The sequence below is a fragment of the Salmo salar genome, chromosome ssa20 (genome assembly GCF_905237065.1).
Source record: "Salmo salar chromosome ssa20, Ssal_v3.1, whole genome shotgun sequence".
NCBI classification, from domain to species: domain Eukaryota; kingdom Metazoa; phylum Chordata; class Actinopteri; order Salmoniformes; family Salmonidae; genus Salmo; species Salmo salar.
Window position 1 is genome coordinate 13,415,407 of NC_059461.1, and position 19,149 is coordinate 13,434,555.

Genomic DNA, 19,149 nt, shown 5'->3' on the forward strand with positions numbered 1-19,149 from the left:
AACTTCTTACCTGGGAATATTGAAGACTCATGCTAAAAGGAACCACCAGCTTTCATATCTTCTGAGCAAGGAACTTAAATGTTAGCTTTTTTACATGGCACATATTGCACTTATACTTTCTTCTCCAACACTTTGTTTTTGCATTATTTAAACCAAATTGAACATGTTTCATTATTTATTTGAGACTAAATAGATTTTATTGATGTATTATATTAGGTTAAAATAAGTTTTCATTCAGTATTGTTGTAATTGTCATTATTACAAATATATAAAAAAATAAATCGGCCGATTAATCGGTAGCGGGGTTTTTGGGTCCTCCAATAATCGGTACCGGTATCGGCGTTGAAAAAAAAAAAATCATAATTGGTCGACCTCTAGTCTTGATGTTGTCTGTGTCATATGGGTAAGTAAATGGATGTATTGTTTGCCCCTTAATCAGAGCTCGCATGGATCACATTTCCACTGTACCATCCGGGATGCTGACATTTATTTTTTTATGTGCACACATTTTTCATCCATTCCAATAAAGGGATTTGCTTATACGTACAGATAGACTACTGTTAGTAATAATATCTTAGTTTGTACATGTTTTGCAGATATTAAGAGCTCATCAACTAACTGGATATCCTGCGGCCAGCCTTTCACTGAGCCTGCCATATTGAAGCCCAAATTCGGCACAGTTACCAACTATCAGCTACTTCTATTTGACAAATGAGATATTTAACCCCTGTCCAAATAATGAATAATATATGGTGTGAGTATTGAAGAGATGGAAATACATTTAGGCCTGTATTTGTACTTTTTTAAGGAGAGTGGAATTCCACCCTCCTGGAGTGAATTGTCCCATTGTTCAGTAGCAACTGTAGCCTAAGTTGCCCTCATTCCCTGCTGTTCTGGTTGCTCCTCAGATCCATCCGCTGCTGTTGCAGGAGCGCCGGGCTGAGTCGTGCACAGTTTGGCTACTACGTCACACCCTGACTGTGCCCACAGACAGCCACACCCCCGGAGACCACACAGCCACAGATGACAATGAGTACAACCCCACCAACTCCTCCCCTACCAGACTGGTAAACATCACTCCACTATACTATGGGATGAAACACTTCCCTGACAAACAACAGAGTACAGTGGTAGTAAAATATACAGTGGCTTGCGAAAGTATTCACCCCCTTGGAATTTTTCCTATTTTGTTGCCTTATAACCTGGAATTAAAATATATTTTTGGGGGGGTTTGTATCATTTGATTTACACAACATGCCTACCACTTTGAAGATACAAAATATGTTTTATTGTGAAACAAACAAGAAATAAGACAAAAAAAACCCAGAAAACTTGAGTCAATACTTTGTAGAGCCACCTTTGCAGCAATTACAGCTGCAAGTCTCTTGGGGTATGTCTCTATAAGTTTGGCACATCTAGCCACTGGGATTTTTGCCAATTCTTCAAGGCAATACTGCTCCATTTCCTTCAAGTTGGATGGGTTCTGCTGGTGTACAGCAATCTTTAAGTCATACCACAGATTCTCAATTGGATTGTGGTCTGGGCTTTGACAAGGTCATTCCAAAACATTTAAATATTTCCACTTAAACCACTTGAGTGTTGCTTTAGCACTATGCTGAGGGTCATTGTCATGCTGGAAGGTGAACCTCTGTCCCAGTCTCAAATCTCTGGAAGACTAACAGGTTTCCCTCAAGAATTTCCCTGTATTTAGCGCCATCCATCATTCCTTCAATTCACACCAGTTTCCCAGTCCCTGCTGATGAAAAACATCCCCACAGTATGCTGCTGCCACCACCATGCTTCACTGTGGGGATGGTGTTCTCGGGGTGATGGGAGGTGTTGGGTTTGCGCCAGACATAGTGTTTTCCTTGATGGCCAAAAAGCTCAATTTTAGTCTCGTCTGACCAGAGTACCTTCTTTCATATGTTTGGGAAGTCTCCCACATGCCTTTTGGCGATCACCAAACGTGTTTGCTTATTTTTTTCTTTAAGCAATGACTTTTTTTCTGGCCACTCTTCCGTAAAGCCCAGCTCTGTGGAGTGTACGGCTTAAAGTGGTCCTATGGACAGATATTCCAATCTCCGCTGTGGAGCTTTGCAGCTCCTTCAGGATTATCTTTGTTGCCTCTCTGATTAATGCCCTCCTTGCCTGGTCTGTGAATTTTGGCAGGTTTGTTGTGGTGCCATATTCTTTCAATTTTTTACTAATGGATTTAATGGTGCTCCGTGGGATGTTCAAAGTTTCTGATATTTTTTTATAACCCAACCCTGATCTGTACTTCTCCACAATTTTGTCCCTGACCTGTTTGGAGAGCTCCTTGGTCTTCATGGTGCCACTTGCTTGGTGGTGCCCCTTGCTTAGTGGTGTTGCAGACTCTTGGACCTTTCAGAACAGGTGTGTGTGTGTGTGTGTGTATATACTGAGATCATGTGACAGATCATGTGACACTTAGATTGCACACAGGTGGACTTTATTTAACTAATTATGTGACTTCTGAAGGTAATTGGTTGCACCAGATCTTATTTAGGGGCTTCATAGCAAAGGGGGTGAATACATATGCACGCACCACTTTTCCGTTTAGAATTTGTTTAACATTTTTGAAACAAGTTTTTTTTCTTTTTCATTTCACCAATTTGGCAGATTTTGTGTATGTCCATTACATGAAACCCAATTAAAAATAAATGTAAATTACAGGTTGCAATGCAACAAAATAGAAAAACCGCCAAAGAGGATGAATACTTTTGCAAGGCAATGTATAGTCTTGTCTATTCACTCCATCTTTGACGAAGAAAATAGAAAGTATTCATCTGCAGCAATTGGAAGCATAGCAAACTAGGCTACTCGTTGTAAATATTGGAATCATTAATTTAATATCACACCAGTAAATATTTTGTGCAGGCTTTAACTTGTCTTAGGACTGGAGTTGGCTAACATATTTTATTCTGCATTTGAATCATAGCGCTGATAATGAATTTAGCCAAGATTTAGGTTAATGGAAAATGAAACTTCGATTGGAAAAAGTTGCTTGTGGTTGTGAAATTAAGGCTGTTTGTCAGAATGGGGATAATAATAAAAAAAGATTTAAAAAAGAAAGTGTGGATTAGGCCTAACAGTGGAAAAGAATGCTCCGTCTCGTACCCGTATACCGGTTGAAAATGGCAGATGTGTAAAGCCTTTATTACAGATTAAAGATTTAAAAACAGCCAAATTCATGAAATTGTTTATCCGACATGTTGTGGTTGACTGAGGTTTGGTGCTCACGGAATCAGTAGGCTATTAAACAACTGAGCAAGAGGACAGGTATATTAGAGTGTCTAGTCTGAGAAACAGACGCCTCACAAGTCATCAACTGGCAGCTTCATTAAATAGTACCCGCAAAACACCAGTCTCGACGTCAACAGTGAAAAGGCGACTTTGAGTTCCTCTGTTCGGTGTCTGTGTTCTTTTGCCCATCTTAATATTTTATTTTTATTGGCCAGTCTGAGATGTGGCTTTTTCTTTGCAACTCTGCCTAGAAGGCCAGCATCCCGGAGTCGCCTCTTCACTGTTGACGTTGAGACTGATGTAGACAATTAAGGCAAGGACTGTTCTGCTGCGTCCGCCGCATTGTTCTCAACACCAATGCTGGGTAACCTTGTTATTATGCACATAGCTACATGGTCTAGGAAAAGGCGCCAATTCAACAGCGCACTGATGTGTTTCAGAACCGTGAACAGCGACCACTATTCAACACGGCACATTTGTTATAAAGTATGATTTTTATTTGTGTTGCACCATTGTTCTTACATAATAAAACCATATACAATTTCAGTAGCAAATGTCTTAGACTGATGGACTGTGCCATCCCCACGACCTCCACAAAGGATTAGTCCACTCAGACAGGCACGAATCAGACAGGTGTCTTGTACACCATGATTTAATGTTTTTTTGCTATTGCTCGACTAAAGAAATCTCGGATGACCAACAGCCTATCGACCAAACAATTGACCAGTCAACTAAATGGGGTCAGCCCTAGTCAACGTTTATGATCACTATGTTTGATGTACAGTTACACGATGACATGGTGTCATACCCTGGGACGTTTGTCTTTTGTGAAGAAAATTTGCCACGGCACACACCTGAATGCACTCATGACTCCTTTTTATGCGCACCAAATTTAAGAACTTTTTCCCTGAATTGCATTGTGAAAGCCCAACACTGAAATATCATATTTTATAGCTAGTCCTGTTGGCAATATAACAAGCTTTCAAATTATGCCCTCCTGACCCAAATTGCAATTTATAATGAACCTTTTTAGGATTGCGTAAACAAATGTAGTTTACGAAAGTTCAATCAGGAAGGCTGGTCTGAATGTCGTTTAACTTAATCAACCAGCATAACATAGTTTCCTATTATACGGAAATTAGTACAAACGTATCATCAGCATAGCGTCTCATTCTTCTCCTCTTCCTATTAATCATGTGCGGAATGTCATTCCCCTATTTACCTTTAGCATATAAGCGCGGCATAATAATGCACATTCTGCACGCTTGCTGGTAGGCCGTCATTGTAAATAAGAATTTGTTCTTAACTGACTTGCCTAGTTAAATAATTAAAATATGAACCTATGGGCTCACTCTTTAAATTATCACTTTTGTCTCTCTCCAATGGGTGTACATCTTGGGATGTATTTATATGTCAACTTACCCATGTTCTCTCACTTGCTGTTTTTCAGCAACAGTTTTCTACAACCATCCATCTCCCCACCACCACCCATTGTAATAACCTGAAGGCCGGTCATTGTTACTCCTTTCCCCTAGCGGGGGGGTTTTCGATGACAGCTTCCCAGCGAAGGGCTACTTGTCATCACCATCGGACTCCGAGGAGCATTCCTCGGAGATGAGGCCATACCCCAAACTATTTAATAAAATGGCATATTACGTTCCATCTCTGTTGTTCATTCAGTTGAGCCTGCACTCGATTGAACAATAATTGTGTGAGGGTGGGGATGCAGGGTTGTGTTCCAAACTTAACTACAAGTGTGCCTGCTCTAGTTCCTCAAGGGCACAGCTAGGATGGCTCAAAAATGCTCCTTTATAGTTGAAGACTCTTCTTTGAGTCATAAAAGTGCATTGAAATTACTTATAACCCATATACTAGTGCTGAGCGATTAGTGCTTTTTGAGGTTGGATTCGATTATTTAATCACGGGTTTCGATTATTTTTTACATTAAATGCATTATGCGGGTTGAATGCTGTAAGAACACAGAAAAACTATGAATAAAAGTCCTATGATGGTACTGACTGCCCATTACTGCTTATAACTTACTAACCATAATTTATTCACATTACTTTAATAAAATATTTGGTTGTTGTGTACATTTATATCATTCCAAGTCATCATCTCTATAGAGTTGCTGCATATGCTGTCTGCTGCAGTTATTCGAAAGAGGATTTTCCTGATGGATCAGGAAATTAAAATGAGCCTTGTGATTGTCTAAAAATGAGCAGTTCTCTTTTTTCCATTTGGGGGCAGTCGAGTCATTCGGATCAGGGCTTTCTATCGTACAATAATCTTCTCTCGCTCGCTCAAATGCTATAGGCCTAAGTCCTATTACTTCAACATTCAAATGTATCTGAAATTCAGCCATGCATATCAACAACCGTCATTTTATATAGCTTAATAACAAGATTAGTTGTTGGTCTCCACTAGGCTACGACATATACACTGCTCAAAAAAATAAAGGGAACACTTAAACAACACAATGTAACTCCAAGTCAATCACACTTCTGTGAAATCAAACTTTCCACTTAGGAAGCAACACTGATTGACAATAAATTCCACATGCTGTTGTGCAAATGGAATAGACAGCAGGTGGAAATTATAGGCAATTAGCAAGACACCCCCAATAAAGGAGTGGTTCTGCAGGTGGGGACCACAGACCACTTCTCAGTTCCTATGCTTCCTGGCTGATATTTTGGTCACTTTTGAATGCTGGCGGTGCTTTCACTCTAGTGGTAGCATGAGACGGAGTCTACAACCCACACAAGTGGCTCAGGTAGTGCAGCTCATCCAGGATGGCACATCAATGCGAGCTGTGGCAAGAAGGTTTGCTGTGTCTGTCAGCGTAGTGTCCAGAGCATGGAGGCGCTACCAGGAGACAGGCCAGTACATCAGGAGATGTGGAGGAGGCCGTAGGAGGGCAACAACCCAGCAGCAGGACCGCTACCTCCGCCTTTGTGCAAGAAGGAGCAGGAGGAGCACTGCCAGAGCCCTGCAAAATGACCTCCAGCAGGCCAAAAATGTGCATGTGTCTGCTCAAACGGTCAGAAACAGACTCCATGAGGGTGGTATGAGGGCCCGACGTCCACAGGTGGGGGTTGTGCTTACAGCCCAACACCGTGTAGGACGTTTGGCATTTGCCAGAGAACACCAAGATTGGCAAATTCGCCACTGGCGCCCTGTGCTCTTCACAGATGAAAGCAGGTTCACACTGAGCACGTGACAGACGTGACAGAGTCTGGAGACGCCGTGGAGAACGTTCTGCTGCCTGCAACATCCTCCAGCATGACCGGTTTGGCGGTGGGTCAGTCATGGTGTGGGGTGGCATTTCTTTGGGGGGCCACAGAGCCCTCCATGTGCTCGCCAGAGGTAGCCTGACTGCCATTAGGTACCGAGATGAGATCCTCAGACCCCTTGTGAGACCATATGCTGGTGCGGTTGGTCCTGGGTTCCTCCTAATGCAAGACAATGCTAGACCTCATGTGGCTGGAGTGTGTCAGCAGTTCCTGCAAGAGGAAGGCATTGATGCTATGGACTGGCCCGCCCGTTCCCCAGACCTGAATCCAATTGAGCATATCTGGGACATCATGTCTCGCTCCATCCACCAATGCCACGTTGCACCACAGACTGTCCAGGAGTTGGCAGATGCTTTAGTCCAGGTCTGGGACGGGATCCCTCAGGAGACCATCCGCCACCTCATCAGGAGCATGCCCAGGCGTTGTAGGGAGGTCATACAGGCGCGTGGAGGCCACACACACTACTGAGCCTCATTTTGACTTGTTTTAAGGACATTACATCAAAGTTGGATCAGCCTGTAGTATGGTTTTCCACTTTAATTTTGAGTGTGACTCCAAATCCAGACCTCCATGGGTTGATAAATTGGATTTCCATTGATTCTTTTTGTGTGATTTTGTTGTCAGCACATTCAACTATGTAAAGATAAAAGTATTTAATAAGATTATTTATTTCATTCAGATCTAGGATGTGTTGTTTAAGTGTTCCCTTTATTTTTTTGAGCAGTATATTTCTAGTGTATCCTAAGATAATGAACTGTCAAAATTGAGTTTAATCGTGGCCTGGGGTGGTCTAGCGGTTAGGGCCACTGCCTTCAGCGCACACATACAGGCCTACCATGTTGGTGTGGGTTCAATTCCTTCTGGCACAAATAATGCAATCTCCAGATTGACTTGATATTTTTCAAATATGGGCAGTCCAGGGTCATTTCTTATTTTTCTTGATAAGAAATTACCATTATGGATAACATAAATAGTAAACAAATAAAATAAAATAACATTACACCAACCTTGGTTTCCATTCATGCAAAGTGTCAGTTAAATTGCCACAGTAGATTTGGTGTGGTAAACAAGGAAATACTTTATTTCTACTGTACAGAATGCTTGTAAAATAGACAAATTGCCCTTAGTCTGTTCAAAAAGGACTAAATTGTTCCGATGTCAATACGAACCAGAGGGTGAACATACAGTGCATTCGGAAAGTTTTCAGACCCCTTGACATTCTGTTACGTTACAGCCTTATTCTAAAATTGATTTTTTTTAAATTCCCTCATCAAACTACACACAAAACCCCATAATGACAAAACAAAAACAGGTTTATTTTTTTGGTGCAAATGTATTAAACATACATAAATAAGGTATCCGTTTTTTAAGTATTCAGACCCTTTGCTATGCGACTCGAAATTAAGCACAGGTGCATCCTGTTTCCATTGATCATCCTTGAGATGTTTCTACAACTTGATTGGAGTCCACCTGTGGTAAATTAAATTGATTGGACATGATATGGAAAGACATACACCTGTCTATATAAGTTCCCACAGTTGACAGTACATGTCAGAGCAAAACCATGCCATGAGGTCGAAGGAATTGTCCATAGAGCTCCGAGACAGATCTGTGCCTCGACACAATCCTGAGAAAGCGTACCAAAAAATGTCTGCAGCATTGAATGTCCCCAAGAACACAGTGGCCTCCATCATTCTTAAGTGTAATAAGTTTAGAACCACCAAGACTCTTCCTAGAGCTGCGCAATCGGGGGAGAAGGGCCTTGGTCAGGGAGGTGAACCCGATGGTCACTCTGAAAGAGTTCCTCTGTGGAGATGGGAGAAGTTTCCAGAAGGACAACCATCTCTGCAGCACTCCACCAATCAGGCCTTTATGGTAGAGTGGCCAGACGGAAGCCACTCCTCAGTAAAAGGCACATGACAGCCTGCTTGGAGTTTGCCGAAAGGCACCTAAAGGACTCTCAGACCATGAGAAACTAGATTCTCTGGTCTGATGAAACCAAGATTGAGCTCTTTAGCCTGAATGCCAAGCATCGCATCTGGAGGAAACCAGGCACTATCCCTACAGTGAAGCTTTGGGGATGTGTTTCAGGTACAGGAAGACCAGTCAGGATCGAGGGAAAGATGACCGGAGCAAAGTACAGAGAGATGCTTGGTGAAAACCTGCTCCAGAGCACTTGGGACCTCAGACTGGGGCGAAGGCTCAACTTCCAACAGGACAATGACCCTAAGCACACAGCCAAGACAACGCAGGAGTGCCTTCGGGACAAGTCTCAGAATGTCCTTGAGTGGCCCAGCCAAAGCCCTGACTTGAACCCGATCGAACATCCCAGGAGAGACCTGAAAATAGTTGTGTAGCGACACTCCCCATCCAACCTGACTGAGCTTGAGAGGATCTGCAGAGAGGAATGGGAGAAACTCCCAAATGCAGGTGTGCCAAGCTTGTAGCGTCATACCCAAGAAGACTCAATGCTGTAATCACTGCCAAATGTGCTTCAAAGTACTGAATACTCATGTAAATAGATATTTAAGGTTTTTATTTTTAATACATTTGCAAAAAATCTGAAAACCTATTTTTGCTTTGTCATTATGGGGTATTGCTTGTAGATTGAAAAAAAATACAATTTAATTTATTTTAAAATAAGGCTGTAACGGAACAAAATGTGGCCAAAGTCAAGGGGTCTGAATACTTTCTGAATGGACTGTATCTTTAAAGACTTTGGTTGCAAGCATGACTATGTGGCAGAGAGGAAGATGCGAAGTGAGAGGGTTCACTCTCGCCAAAAATAAGCTCAGTGCATTTCTATGGCTAAATACTGTATGCAGACCTAAACTTGTTGGCTGCCTTCCTGCCTTTGGGACAACTCCCATTGTTAGGGCGGAGACATGAGCATCTCGTCATTATATATAGATCTCTGACTAAGGTAACACCAACATCATCTTTTAGGGAGCGGTAGAGGTGACCAATAATGGTTCATTTGAGATCAGCTGTGCGTGTGAATTTAGCGCATATTGATGGTTTAATGAGACCTCAGTTGTCGATAATCTAGTGCCATCGATAGTTGCAATAGGCCTCTTGTTATTTGGTTATATTTCTATAAGCTACATTTTGTCGGCTACCCATTAGCCTATCACCAATGAAAGGTGTGAAAAACGATAATCTACTGTTTGTGTTTACCTGGCTAAATCAATTAGATTTTTTGTGCTATCAGTTGATTGACAGATGTAGGCCTACTGTGGAATGATCAACTTTCCTGCAGTGTGGATGCTTGCCCATCTTTTATAGTTAAGCTATGTATAATTTTCAGAGGTGGGTAGAGTACTAAAAATCTGTACTTAAGTAAAAGTAGTGTTACTTTGATTGTAATTTACTAAAGTAAAATAAGCCTTAAACTACTCAAGTAAGAGTAAAAAAGTATCCGGTCAGAGAACTACTTTTTTTTACACCTTTTGATAAACTGTAACAGCAAACCAAAAGAACAACAACTTAGTACAATTGATTTTGACATTAATTTATTATTAAAGCCTGCCAGCACAGGTACTCTCCAATGAAGACTGACATCAAACAAAGTCCGTAGGCTGTACAGTTTAAATTACGGTCATTTAATGTTGATTTAATATCCATCAATGTGCACAATTTCATAAAAAGGTATATGGTACAAGACATTGGAATCATTTTACAATTTCAATAGCATTAATGAAAACAAATGTCACTCATTTGCCATGGTGAATGCATACTAAAATTATTTACACCAAGTGTGATGTTTCATTTTGAACAGGTAAGTCTTATAACAATCAATACCGAAGTTTCACTATCAATCCCCTCTCTCCACTGGGATTCTCTGCCTTTGACCCTATTACGGGGACTGAGTCCCTGGCTTACTAGTCACTTGAGTGGGTTGAGTCACAGACGTGATTTTCCTGTCTGGTTTTGTGCCCCCTCGTGCGGTGGAGGAGCTCTTTGTGGGCTATACTCAGCCTTGTCTCAGGGTAGGAAGTTGGTAGTCTGTTGATATTCCTCTAGTGGTGTGGCAAAGTGGGTGGGGTTATATCCAGCCTGGTTGGCCCTGTCCGGGGGAATCGTCAGACAGTGTCCCCGTCTCAGTCTCCAGTATCTATGCTGCAATAGTCTATGTGCCGGGGGGTTAGGGTCAGTCTGTTATATCTGGTGTAATTCTCCTGTCTTATCTGGTGTCGTGTGTGAATTTAAATATGCTCCCTCTAATTCTCTCCCTCCCCTCCCAGAGGACCTGAGCCATAGGATCATGCCTCAGGACTACCTGGCCTGATGACTCCTAACTGTCCCCAGTCCACCTGGTTGTGCTGCTGCTCCAGTTTCAACTGTTCTGTCTGCGAGTAGGGAACCCTGACCTGTTCACCGGATGTGCTACCTTGTCCCAGACCTGCTGTTTTCGACTCTCTCTCGTTCTCTCTCTCTACCTCACCTGCTGTCTAGATCTTGCTTGGCCTCTGACCGCAAGGCACTACAAAGGGTAGTGCGTACGGCCCAGTACATCACTGGGGCTAAGCTGCCTGCCATCCAGGACCTCTACACCAGGCGGTGTCAGAGGAAGACCCTAAAAATGTTCAAAGACCCCAGCCATCCCAGTCAGAGACTGTTCTCTCCACTACCGCATGGCAAGTGGTACCAGAGTGCCAAGTCTAGGACAAAAAGGCTTCTAAACAGTTTTTACCCCCAAGCCATTAGACTCCTGAACAGGTAATCAAATGGCTACCCGGACTATTTGCATTGTGTGCCCCCCCAACCACTCTTTTTATGCTGCTGCTACTCTCTGTTTATCATATATGCATAGTCACTAACTATACATTCATGTACATACTACCTCAATTGGGCCGACCAACCAGTGCTCCCGCACATTGGCTAACCGGGCTATCAGCATTGTGTCCCGCCACCCACCACCCCCTCTTTTACGCTACTGCTACTCTCTGTTCATCATATATGCATAGTCACTTTAACCATATCTACATGTACATACTACCTCAATCAACTAACCGGTGTCTGTATGTAGCCTCACTACTTTTATAGCCTCGCTACTGTATATAGCCTGTCTTTACTGTTGTTTTATTTCTTTACTTACCTATTGTTCACCTAACACCTTTTTTACACTATTGGTTAGAGCCTGTAAGTAAGCGTTTCACTGTAAGGTCTACACATGTTGTATTCGGCGCACGCGACAAACTTTGATTTGAATGCTCGGCTATGAAAAGCCTCTACAACCACTGTTATGAATATTTGACGCTGCTGGTCATCTATGAACGTATTAAGATCTTGAAGAACAATCTGGGCTTAAATAGCCATGTACTCTTGTAATCTCCACCCAGCACAGCCAGAAGAGGACTGGCCACCCTTCAGAGCCTGGTTCATCTCTAGGTTTCTTCCTAGGTTCCTGCCTTTTTTATGGCATTTTTCCGAGCCACCATACATCTGCATTGCTTGTTGTTTGGGGTTTTAGGCTGGGTTTCTGTATAGCACTTTGACATCTGCTGATGTAAAATGGGCTTTATAGATCAAATTGACTTTCTTGGGCGCCCTGAAGCCTTCTTCACAACAATTGAACCGCTCTCCTTGAAGTTCTTGATGATCCGATAAATGGTTGATTTAGGTGCAATCTTACTGGCAGCAATATCCTTGCCTGTGAAGCCCTTTTTGTGCAAAGCAATGATGACGGAACGTGTTTCCTTGCAGGTAACCATGATTGACAGAGGAAAAACAATGATTCCAAGCACCACCCTCCTTTTGAAGCTTCCAGTCTGTTATTCGAACTCAATCAGCATGACAGAGTGATCTCCAGCCTTGTCCTCGTCAACACTCACACCTGTGTTAACGAGAGAATCACTGACATGATGTCAGCTGATCCTTTTGTGGCAGGGCTGAAATGTAGTGGAAATGTTTTTTGGGGGATTCAGTTCATTTACATGGCAAAGAGGGACTTTGCAATTAATTGCAGTTAATCTGATCATTCTTAATAACATTCTAGAATATATTCAAATTAGAATCATACAAACTGAGGCAGCAGAATTTTGGCCACGACTGTACACTGTAAGAACGGCCCATGTTATGAATTCTATCGCTGAACAAATAGTTATATTGACTACGTCTGTCATTGCGTGCTCATTAATGTCTTAATCGAAATTACAGAGTGTCTCTTATCTGCTTGTCGTCCCCTTATGCCATGGTTTGTACATCTCAATTGTGTAACGGCTGTCGTCGGAAGAAAACCAAGATGCAGCGGAGGTTGTGTGTTCATCTTGAAATTTAATAAAAATGAACCACTACAAAACAAAATACTCGATAGCAACGACAGCAAACAGTCCTGTCTGGTCCCAACTTAACTTCAGCTGTGCCTGATTGGGAGTCACACACGGCCCAAAACAAAGAAATACAAAAAACCTAGAAAAAGAACATAACGCCCACCCAATGTAACACCCTGGCCTAACCAAAATAAAGAACAAAAAACCCCTCTCTATGGCCAGGGCGTTACAGTACCCACCCCCCCCCCCAAGGTGCGGACTCCGGGCGCAAAACCTGACACTGAAGGGGAGGGTCCGGGTGGGCCTTCTTACGGCGGCGGCTCAGGTGCGGGACGTGGCCTCTGCCCCACCCTTGGCGTCGCCCTTTTAGGTGGCGCACCTGGCCGCGCCGAAGGTCTGGTGGGCGACCCTGACTTTGCCCGGCTGGCGGGCGGCGATGGCTGCTCCCGGCTGGCGGGCGGCGATGGCAGCTCCGGACAGGCGGGCCACTCTGGCAGCTCCGGACAAGCGGGCCACTCTGGCAGCTCCTGACAAGCGGGCCACTCTGGCAGCTCCTGACAAGCGGGCCACTCTGGCAGCTCCTGACAAGCGGGCCACTCTGGCAGCTCCTGACAAGCGGGCCACTCTGGCAGCTCCTGACAAGCGGGCCACTCTGGCAGCTCCTGACATGCGGGCCACTCTGGCAGCTCCTGACAAGCGGGCCACTCTGGCAGCTCCTGACAAGCGGGCCACTCTGGCAGCTCCTGACAAACGGGCCACTCTGGCAGCTCCTGACAAGCGGGCCACTCTGGCAGCTCCTGACAAGCGGGCCACTCTGGCAGCTCCTGACAAGCGGGCCACTCTGGCAGCTCCTGACAAACGGGCCACTCTGGCAGCTCCTGACAAGCGGGCCACTCTGGCAGCTCCTGACAAGCGGGCCACTCTGGAGGCCTAGTCCTGGGAGGAGGCACAGGACGGACCAGGATGGGGAGACCCACTGGAGGCCTGGTCCGAGGAGGAGGCACAGGATAAACCGGGCTGTGGGGGAGCACTGGAGTTCTGGTACGGACGCTCGACATGCTTACTCCAGGCTGAATGCCCACTTTGGCCCGGCACGGGTGGAGAGCAGGCATTGGGCGAACTGGACCCTCCCAGCGCCCTGGATACCCAGTGCGCAACGCCGGCGCAGGATAACCTGGACCGAGGAGGCGCACTGGAGACCAGACGCGCTGAGCTGGCACAACCCGTCCTGGCTCGATGCCTGCTCTCGCATGGCACTTGCGGGGGGCTGGCATGTAGCGCTCCGGGCTATCAACGCGTACTGGGGACACGTGCGCTTTACCGCATAACACGGTGCCTGACCAGTACTGCGCTGCCTCCTGTAAGCACGGGGAGTTGGCTCAGGTCTACCGCCTGACTCCGCCAATCTCCCCGTGTGCCCCCCCAAATGTTTTTGGGGGGCTGCCTCTCGTGTCCGTCACGCTCCCTTGCCTCGTACCAGCGCCTCTCAGCTATCGCCGCCTCAATCTCCCACTGTGGGCGGTGATACTCCCCAGCCTGAGCCCACGGTCCACCTCCATCGAGCAATTCCTCCCATCTCCAGGAATCCTGAACGATCCTCTCCATTTTTTTCAACGTCCATGAGTCCCGATAGCTCTTCTCCTTCCTCCGCTGCTTGGTCCGTTTCTTGGTGGGGGATTCTGTAACGGCTGTCGTCGGAAGAAAACCAAGATGCAGCGGAGGTTGTGTGTTCATCTTGAAATTTAATAAAAATGAACCACTACAAAACAAAACACTCGATAGCAACAACAGCAAACAGTCCTGTCTGGTCCCAACTGAACAAAACAGAAAACAATCCCCCACAAAACCCAAAGGAAAAACCTGCTCCTTATGTGTGACTCCCAATCAACAACAACAAACTTCAGCTGTGCCTGATTGGGAGTCACACACGGCCCAAAACAAAGAAATACAAAAGACCTAAAAAAAGAACATAGAACGCCCACCCAATGTAACACCCTGGCCTAACCAAAATAAAGAACAAAAAACCCCTCTCTATGGCCAGGGCGTTACAAATTGTCAGTAGAAACCACATTTGTTTAAGCAAGTCAGCCATGTTGTTTTTAAAACGGCAGTAAATGAGGCTGAATGAACTGTTTTGCTGCCAGACAAGGCTATGCTGAAAGCCAGGTGTAGCAGTGGTAAGGTGTTGGGACAGTTTTATGTAGGCCTTAACAGTTTGTGGGCACCGTTTGTCACAGTTATAGTGCAATTCATGTATTGTTTAGTGTTGTGTAATGGCTTTGCTGGCATGCATCCCAAATGTTTTTATTTTGCCCTTCCAAGATTTGCATGCTAAAATCGCCACTGTATAGGATAAACCAAGTGTATTTAGAAACACAAAAAACTACATAGACTAAAGGTTACAAATGATCTTCATCAGTCAGTTTAAAGCTAAGTAACGCATCTACGCAGTTCAACTCCCACAAAGTTGTGTCAAAAGGTGGCATGATTTGTTAGCATAATTGTAATCCAAACCCAACGTTCATTTACTAGGTGTGATGCGTTGAGGTTTCAAACTCCGTTTTAGATGAGACTGACTTTATGACCCAAATTATTCTATTTACACTTTGTAGTCAAATTTGACACTATAACACATGTTTCAGACTCCTATCGATGCCATTTTCAAAGGGATTAGTTGTTTTTTAGGATGCAGTCGCTCTTTAAATCGTATTCCAGAGGTAAACTCTACTGTTGCTCCTACAGCACCTCTTACTACTGAGACACGGGTGAACCTAGCCTATTTCCTGTCCTCAATAGTCAATTACAAAATGTCTTGTAATAATGGCTAACCGTGACCACAGGACTCAAAATGGAAATGAATTGATCTAATCAATCAATTTGCCTGCTACTGCTTGTTTTTGCTCAGTAGCGCCCTTAGCTGTGGTCCTGCATCACCACGTGTTCATGTAGTAGAGGATCTGGTTGTCGATGGCCATTGGTCAGGATCTCAGAGAACTGAAGTGAGAGATTCAGAACTTGTTAGGTGACCATCTGGTGAAAGGCAGATGATAAAAAAAATGTGCTGTGTCTTTAAGAGTTGAGGAGCGAGAGCTGGCAGTGAGGCCCTATGTTGAGCCCAATTTAATCATAGACTTGGAAAGGCTGCCAGATGTAGCACAGCACAGCTGCCCCTGCAAAACCAGGCAGCGCTATTCACTCTGGTAGGCGGGAGACGAGGCTCGTTTTCTGTGCCTCACTCGATTCTACATCCGCACGCACACAAACACAACTGGTAGAGAGGAACATGCCTCATTCTGTGCTTTGAAGTTATGGAGTTGGACAACGCGGCCGAACTGGAGAGCTACAATGGTAAGGGCAACTTGTTAAATCAAGCAGACAACCTGTTGAAGTCTGCTTCTGTCACCGTGGCAATGGGAGCTTTGAGATCAGCAAGACTCGCGGCTGTTCTCTTTGTGCTTCTTTTTCACTCAGTTCCAGATTGGAGCTCTAGTGAAGTGGGGTTGTTTGCTGTTGATGCAGATTGCTTGTGGAATTCCTATGAATCAAATGTTTTGTTCGAGTAGACAGAGCAGATGCCGGGGGGGGGGTACTAATACTGCATTCAAGAGGATGTTTGACGTTACTAGGAAGAATTCTTAGTCCATATGAATGCTTTAGTCCAAAAAGTAAGTGGACACTTTTTGCTTAGAATGCTGTCTGCAACAAGAGATTCATATAAATATTCTTCTGTCTCAGAATAAATTCAAGTAATCTGTGGGCTGAATGACCCATACAAATCTGGTTATGCGTCTTCTAAAGAAGAGCATGAATATTGTGCAAAGTGCGCTGCACCGGTTCAAGTGTGAGGACGTGTAGGAGTCGTTACATTTTTGAGAACGGAGACGTAATTGTTTGTCCTGAAAGCTTGTACATGTATTTAATATTTTCGGGAGAACAACTGTTGAATGAACGGTTGAGTTTAAATTCTACTTTGTATTAAATACCGATCAACTTGAAGTGTGGCTTTAGTTTCAAAATGAGTCCAGGTTAGAATATTTCCAGAGCCACACTTGGCTGACTTGGATTTATTCCGTTTTATTAGCCGGGCTCTGTGCCACTTTAACATTTGTCACGAGAATACCATACCAAAACCACTGTTTGGCCCAGCTTTCCAAATTCCACAACTATCTGCTTCACCTCATTTGAAGTAATTGTCTAGTATCTACAGTACACACTCTAGTATGGGTTAGAATAGCAATCCATCCTGATGCTCAGACGGTCTTCCTCCAGTGCAAAATTGTCTGGGATCTAAACAACCCTTGATGCACCAGTATGTAATCTAGACACCTCTTTGTTCATGACTGCCAGGTAAGCTTTTTTTGTGACTGCCAATGAATTCATGCCAGTTCCCTGATATGATCAACACATTTTCTTATACTGTTCTTTAGTACGTTAGCGTTTGAATTAATTTCAAGGGAGACATCAGCCTATGTTTCTATTTAACATGCCCCATGGTTAATGTGAATGCATATTTTTGCATTTCTAGCTTCATGAGCATGTAATGTTGTGGTGTGATGAGTAATTCATTTTATTAGCACTTGCAGGAGTCACTGTCAGTACTAGAATATCCTTGCGAACAGTCTAGAAAGATACTGGTACGGGCCTTTTTGACTGCTACTATGGCTGAAAAACACAATCATAAATTCCTCCTCAAATATGAATGAATGATGTGCTGAAATATCGATATCAACAGTCAATTTTACATAATGCTATCTCATCGTTCTCTAAAGTATCCAGAACTATTTGTTTTGTTAACACTGTAAGGGATTACATGCTCCAGACAGCCTGCATTAGCCCGAGATGTAACACAAGGAGTTAGCATAATCTTGATGACATATCAAAATTGACATAATCTGCTTTAGCATGAATTTAGAGTCAACATTTTATTGCTGTGTTGCAATGACGAGTTGACGATTGCCAAGAGGTGGGACAATAAAGCGAAAATTATCGATGCCCAATCTCTTATCGCAGGCATTTTACTGATATCGTTCTTTACGATAAATAGCCTATACTACAGAAATGGGAAGTTTGAAATGAAATGAGTTTGCTAATAATATTATGAGTGATTGTTAATGGTACAATTGATGGCTACAACCATTACATTAGTCGAAGTAGTTTAATTAAAGGATAATAAAAAAAATGGTGTACATTAACGTTATAAACATGTTCTATTTATCGTTATCGTGGCAATTTATCGCGATATTTGTCTATATTGCCCAGCTCTACAATAGCCTATGATGAATTTGTTATTTTAGTTTGAGAGATGATCTCAAATCAAACTTTATTTGTCACATGCGCGCAATACAAGTGTAGACCTTACCGTGAAATGCTTACTCACAAGCCCTTAACCAACAGTGCAGTTCAAGAAGAGTTAAGAAAGTATTTATCAAATTAACTAAAGTAAAAAAGAATAACACAATAAAATAACAATAACGAGGCTATATACAGGGAGTACCGGTACCAAGTCAATGTGTTGGGGTACAGGTTAGTTGAGGTAATTTGAACATGTAGATAGGGTTGAAGTGACTGCATAGATTATAAACAGCTAGTAGCAGCAGTGTACAAAACAAATGGAGGGGGCGGGGTGTCAATGTAAATAGTCCAGGTGGCCATTTGATTTAATTGTTCAGCAGTCTTATGGCTTGGGGGTAGAAGCTGTTAAGGAGACTTTTGGTCCAAGACTTGGCGCTCCGGTACCACTTGCCAATCAGTCTATGACGTGGTTGACTGGAGTCTGACAATTTTTGGGTCTTTCTTCTGACCCCACCTATTATATAGGTCCTGGATGGCAGGAAGCTTGTCCCTGGTGATATACTGGGCTGTACACACTACCCTCTGTAGCACCTTACGGTCAGATGCTGAGCAGTTGCCATACCAGGTGGTGATGCAACCGGTCAGGATGCTCTCGATGGTGCGGCTGAGGGTCTGGATCTTAACTCTATTGTTGGGGAAACCTAACACATTTTTGGGAGAGGTTCTCTTCTGCACAGTTGAACCAATCCAGTAAATGTGGAGGAGGAGTTAAGATGGTGTGTCGCCTTGTTAACGTCCAAAAGCGGAAGTCGCGTCACAGGCTCTTTAATTTCCCCTGAAAACAGGATGCATACGGTTGTTTCCGGCACCACAGAGGGTACTGTTGGGGAGAAAGAACAGATGTACATACCTCAGTGGCATTACACTTGGGTCCCATCTGTTGTTCATCTTGTCATTTAGATGTCTCCCTAGTAACCAAAGTTGTCATATTCACTGCTGACATTTAGTTACAGAATGTCTTACAAGCC

At 43.7% G+C, this 19,149-nt stretch overlaps 1 protein-coding gene across 1 annotated transcript in view; it reads left to right on the top strand.

Moving 5' to 3' along the window:
* The first annotated feature begins 15,888 nt into the window (after nucleotides 1–15,888).
* The window catches only part of LOC106580127 (disabled homolog 2-interacting protein), a 120,588-nt gene continuing 117,327 nt past the window's right edge, over nucleotides 15,889–19,149 (top strand). The window contains exon 1 of the mRNA XM_014160830.2: nucleotides 15,889–16,177. Coding sequence (XP_014016305.1) covers nucleotides 16,138–16,177 — 40 coding nt within the window. The 5' untranslated portion in view covers nucleotides 15,889–16,137. The remainder of the gene's footprint in view (nucleotides 16,178–19,149) is intronic.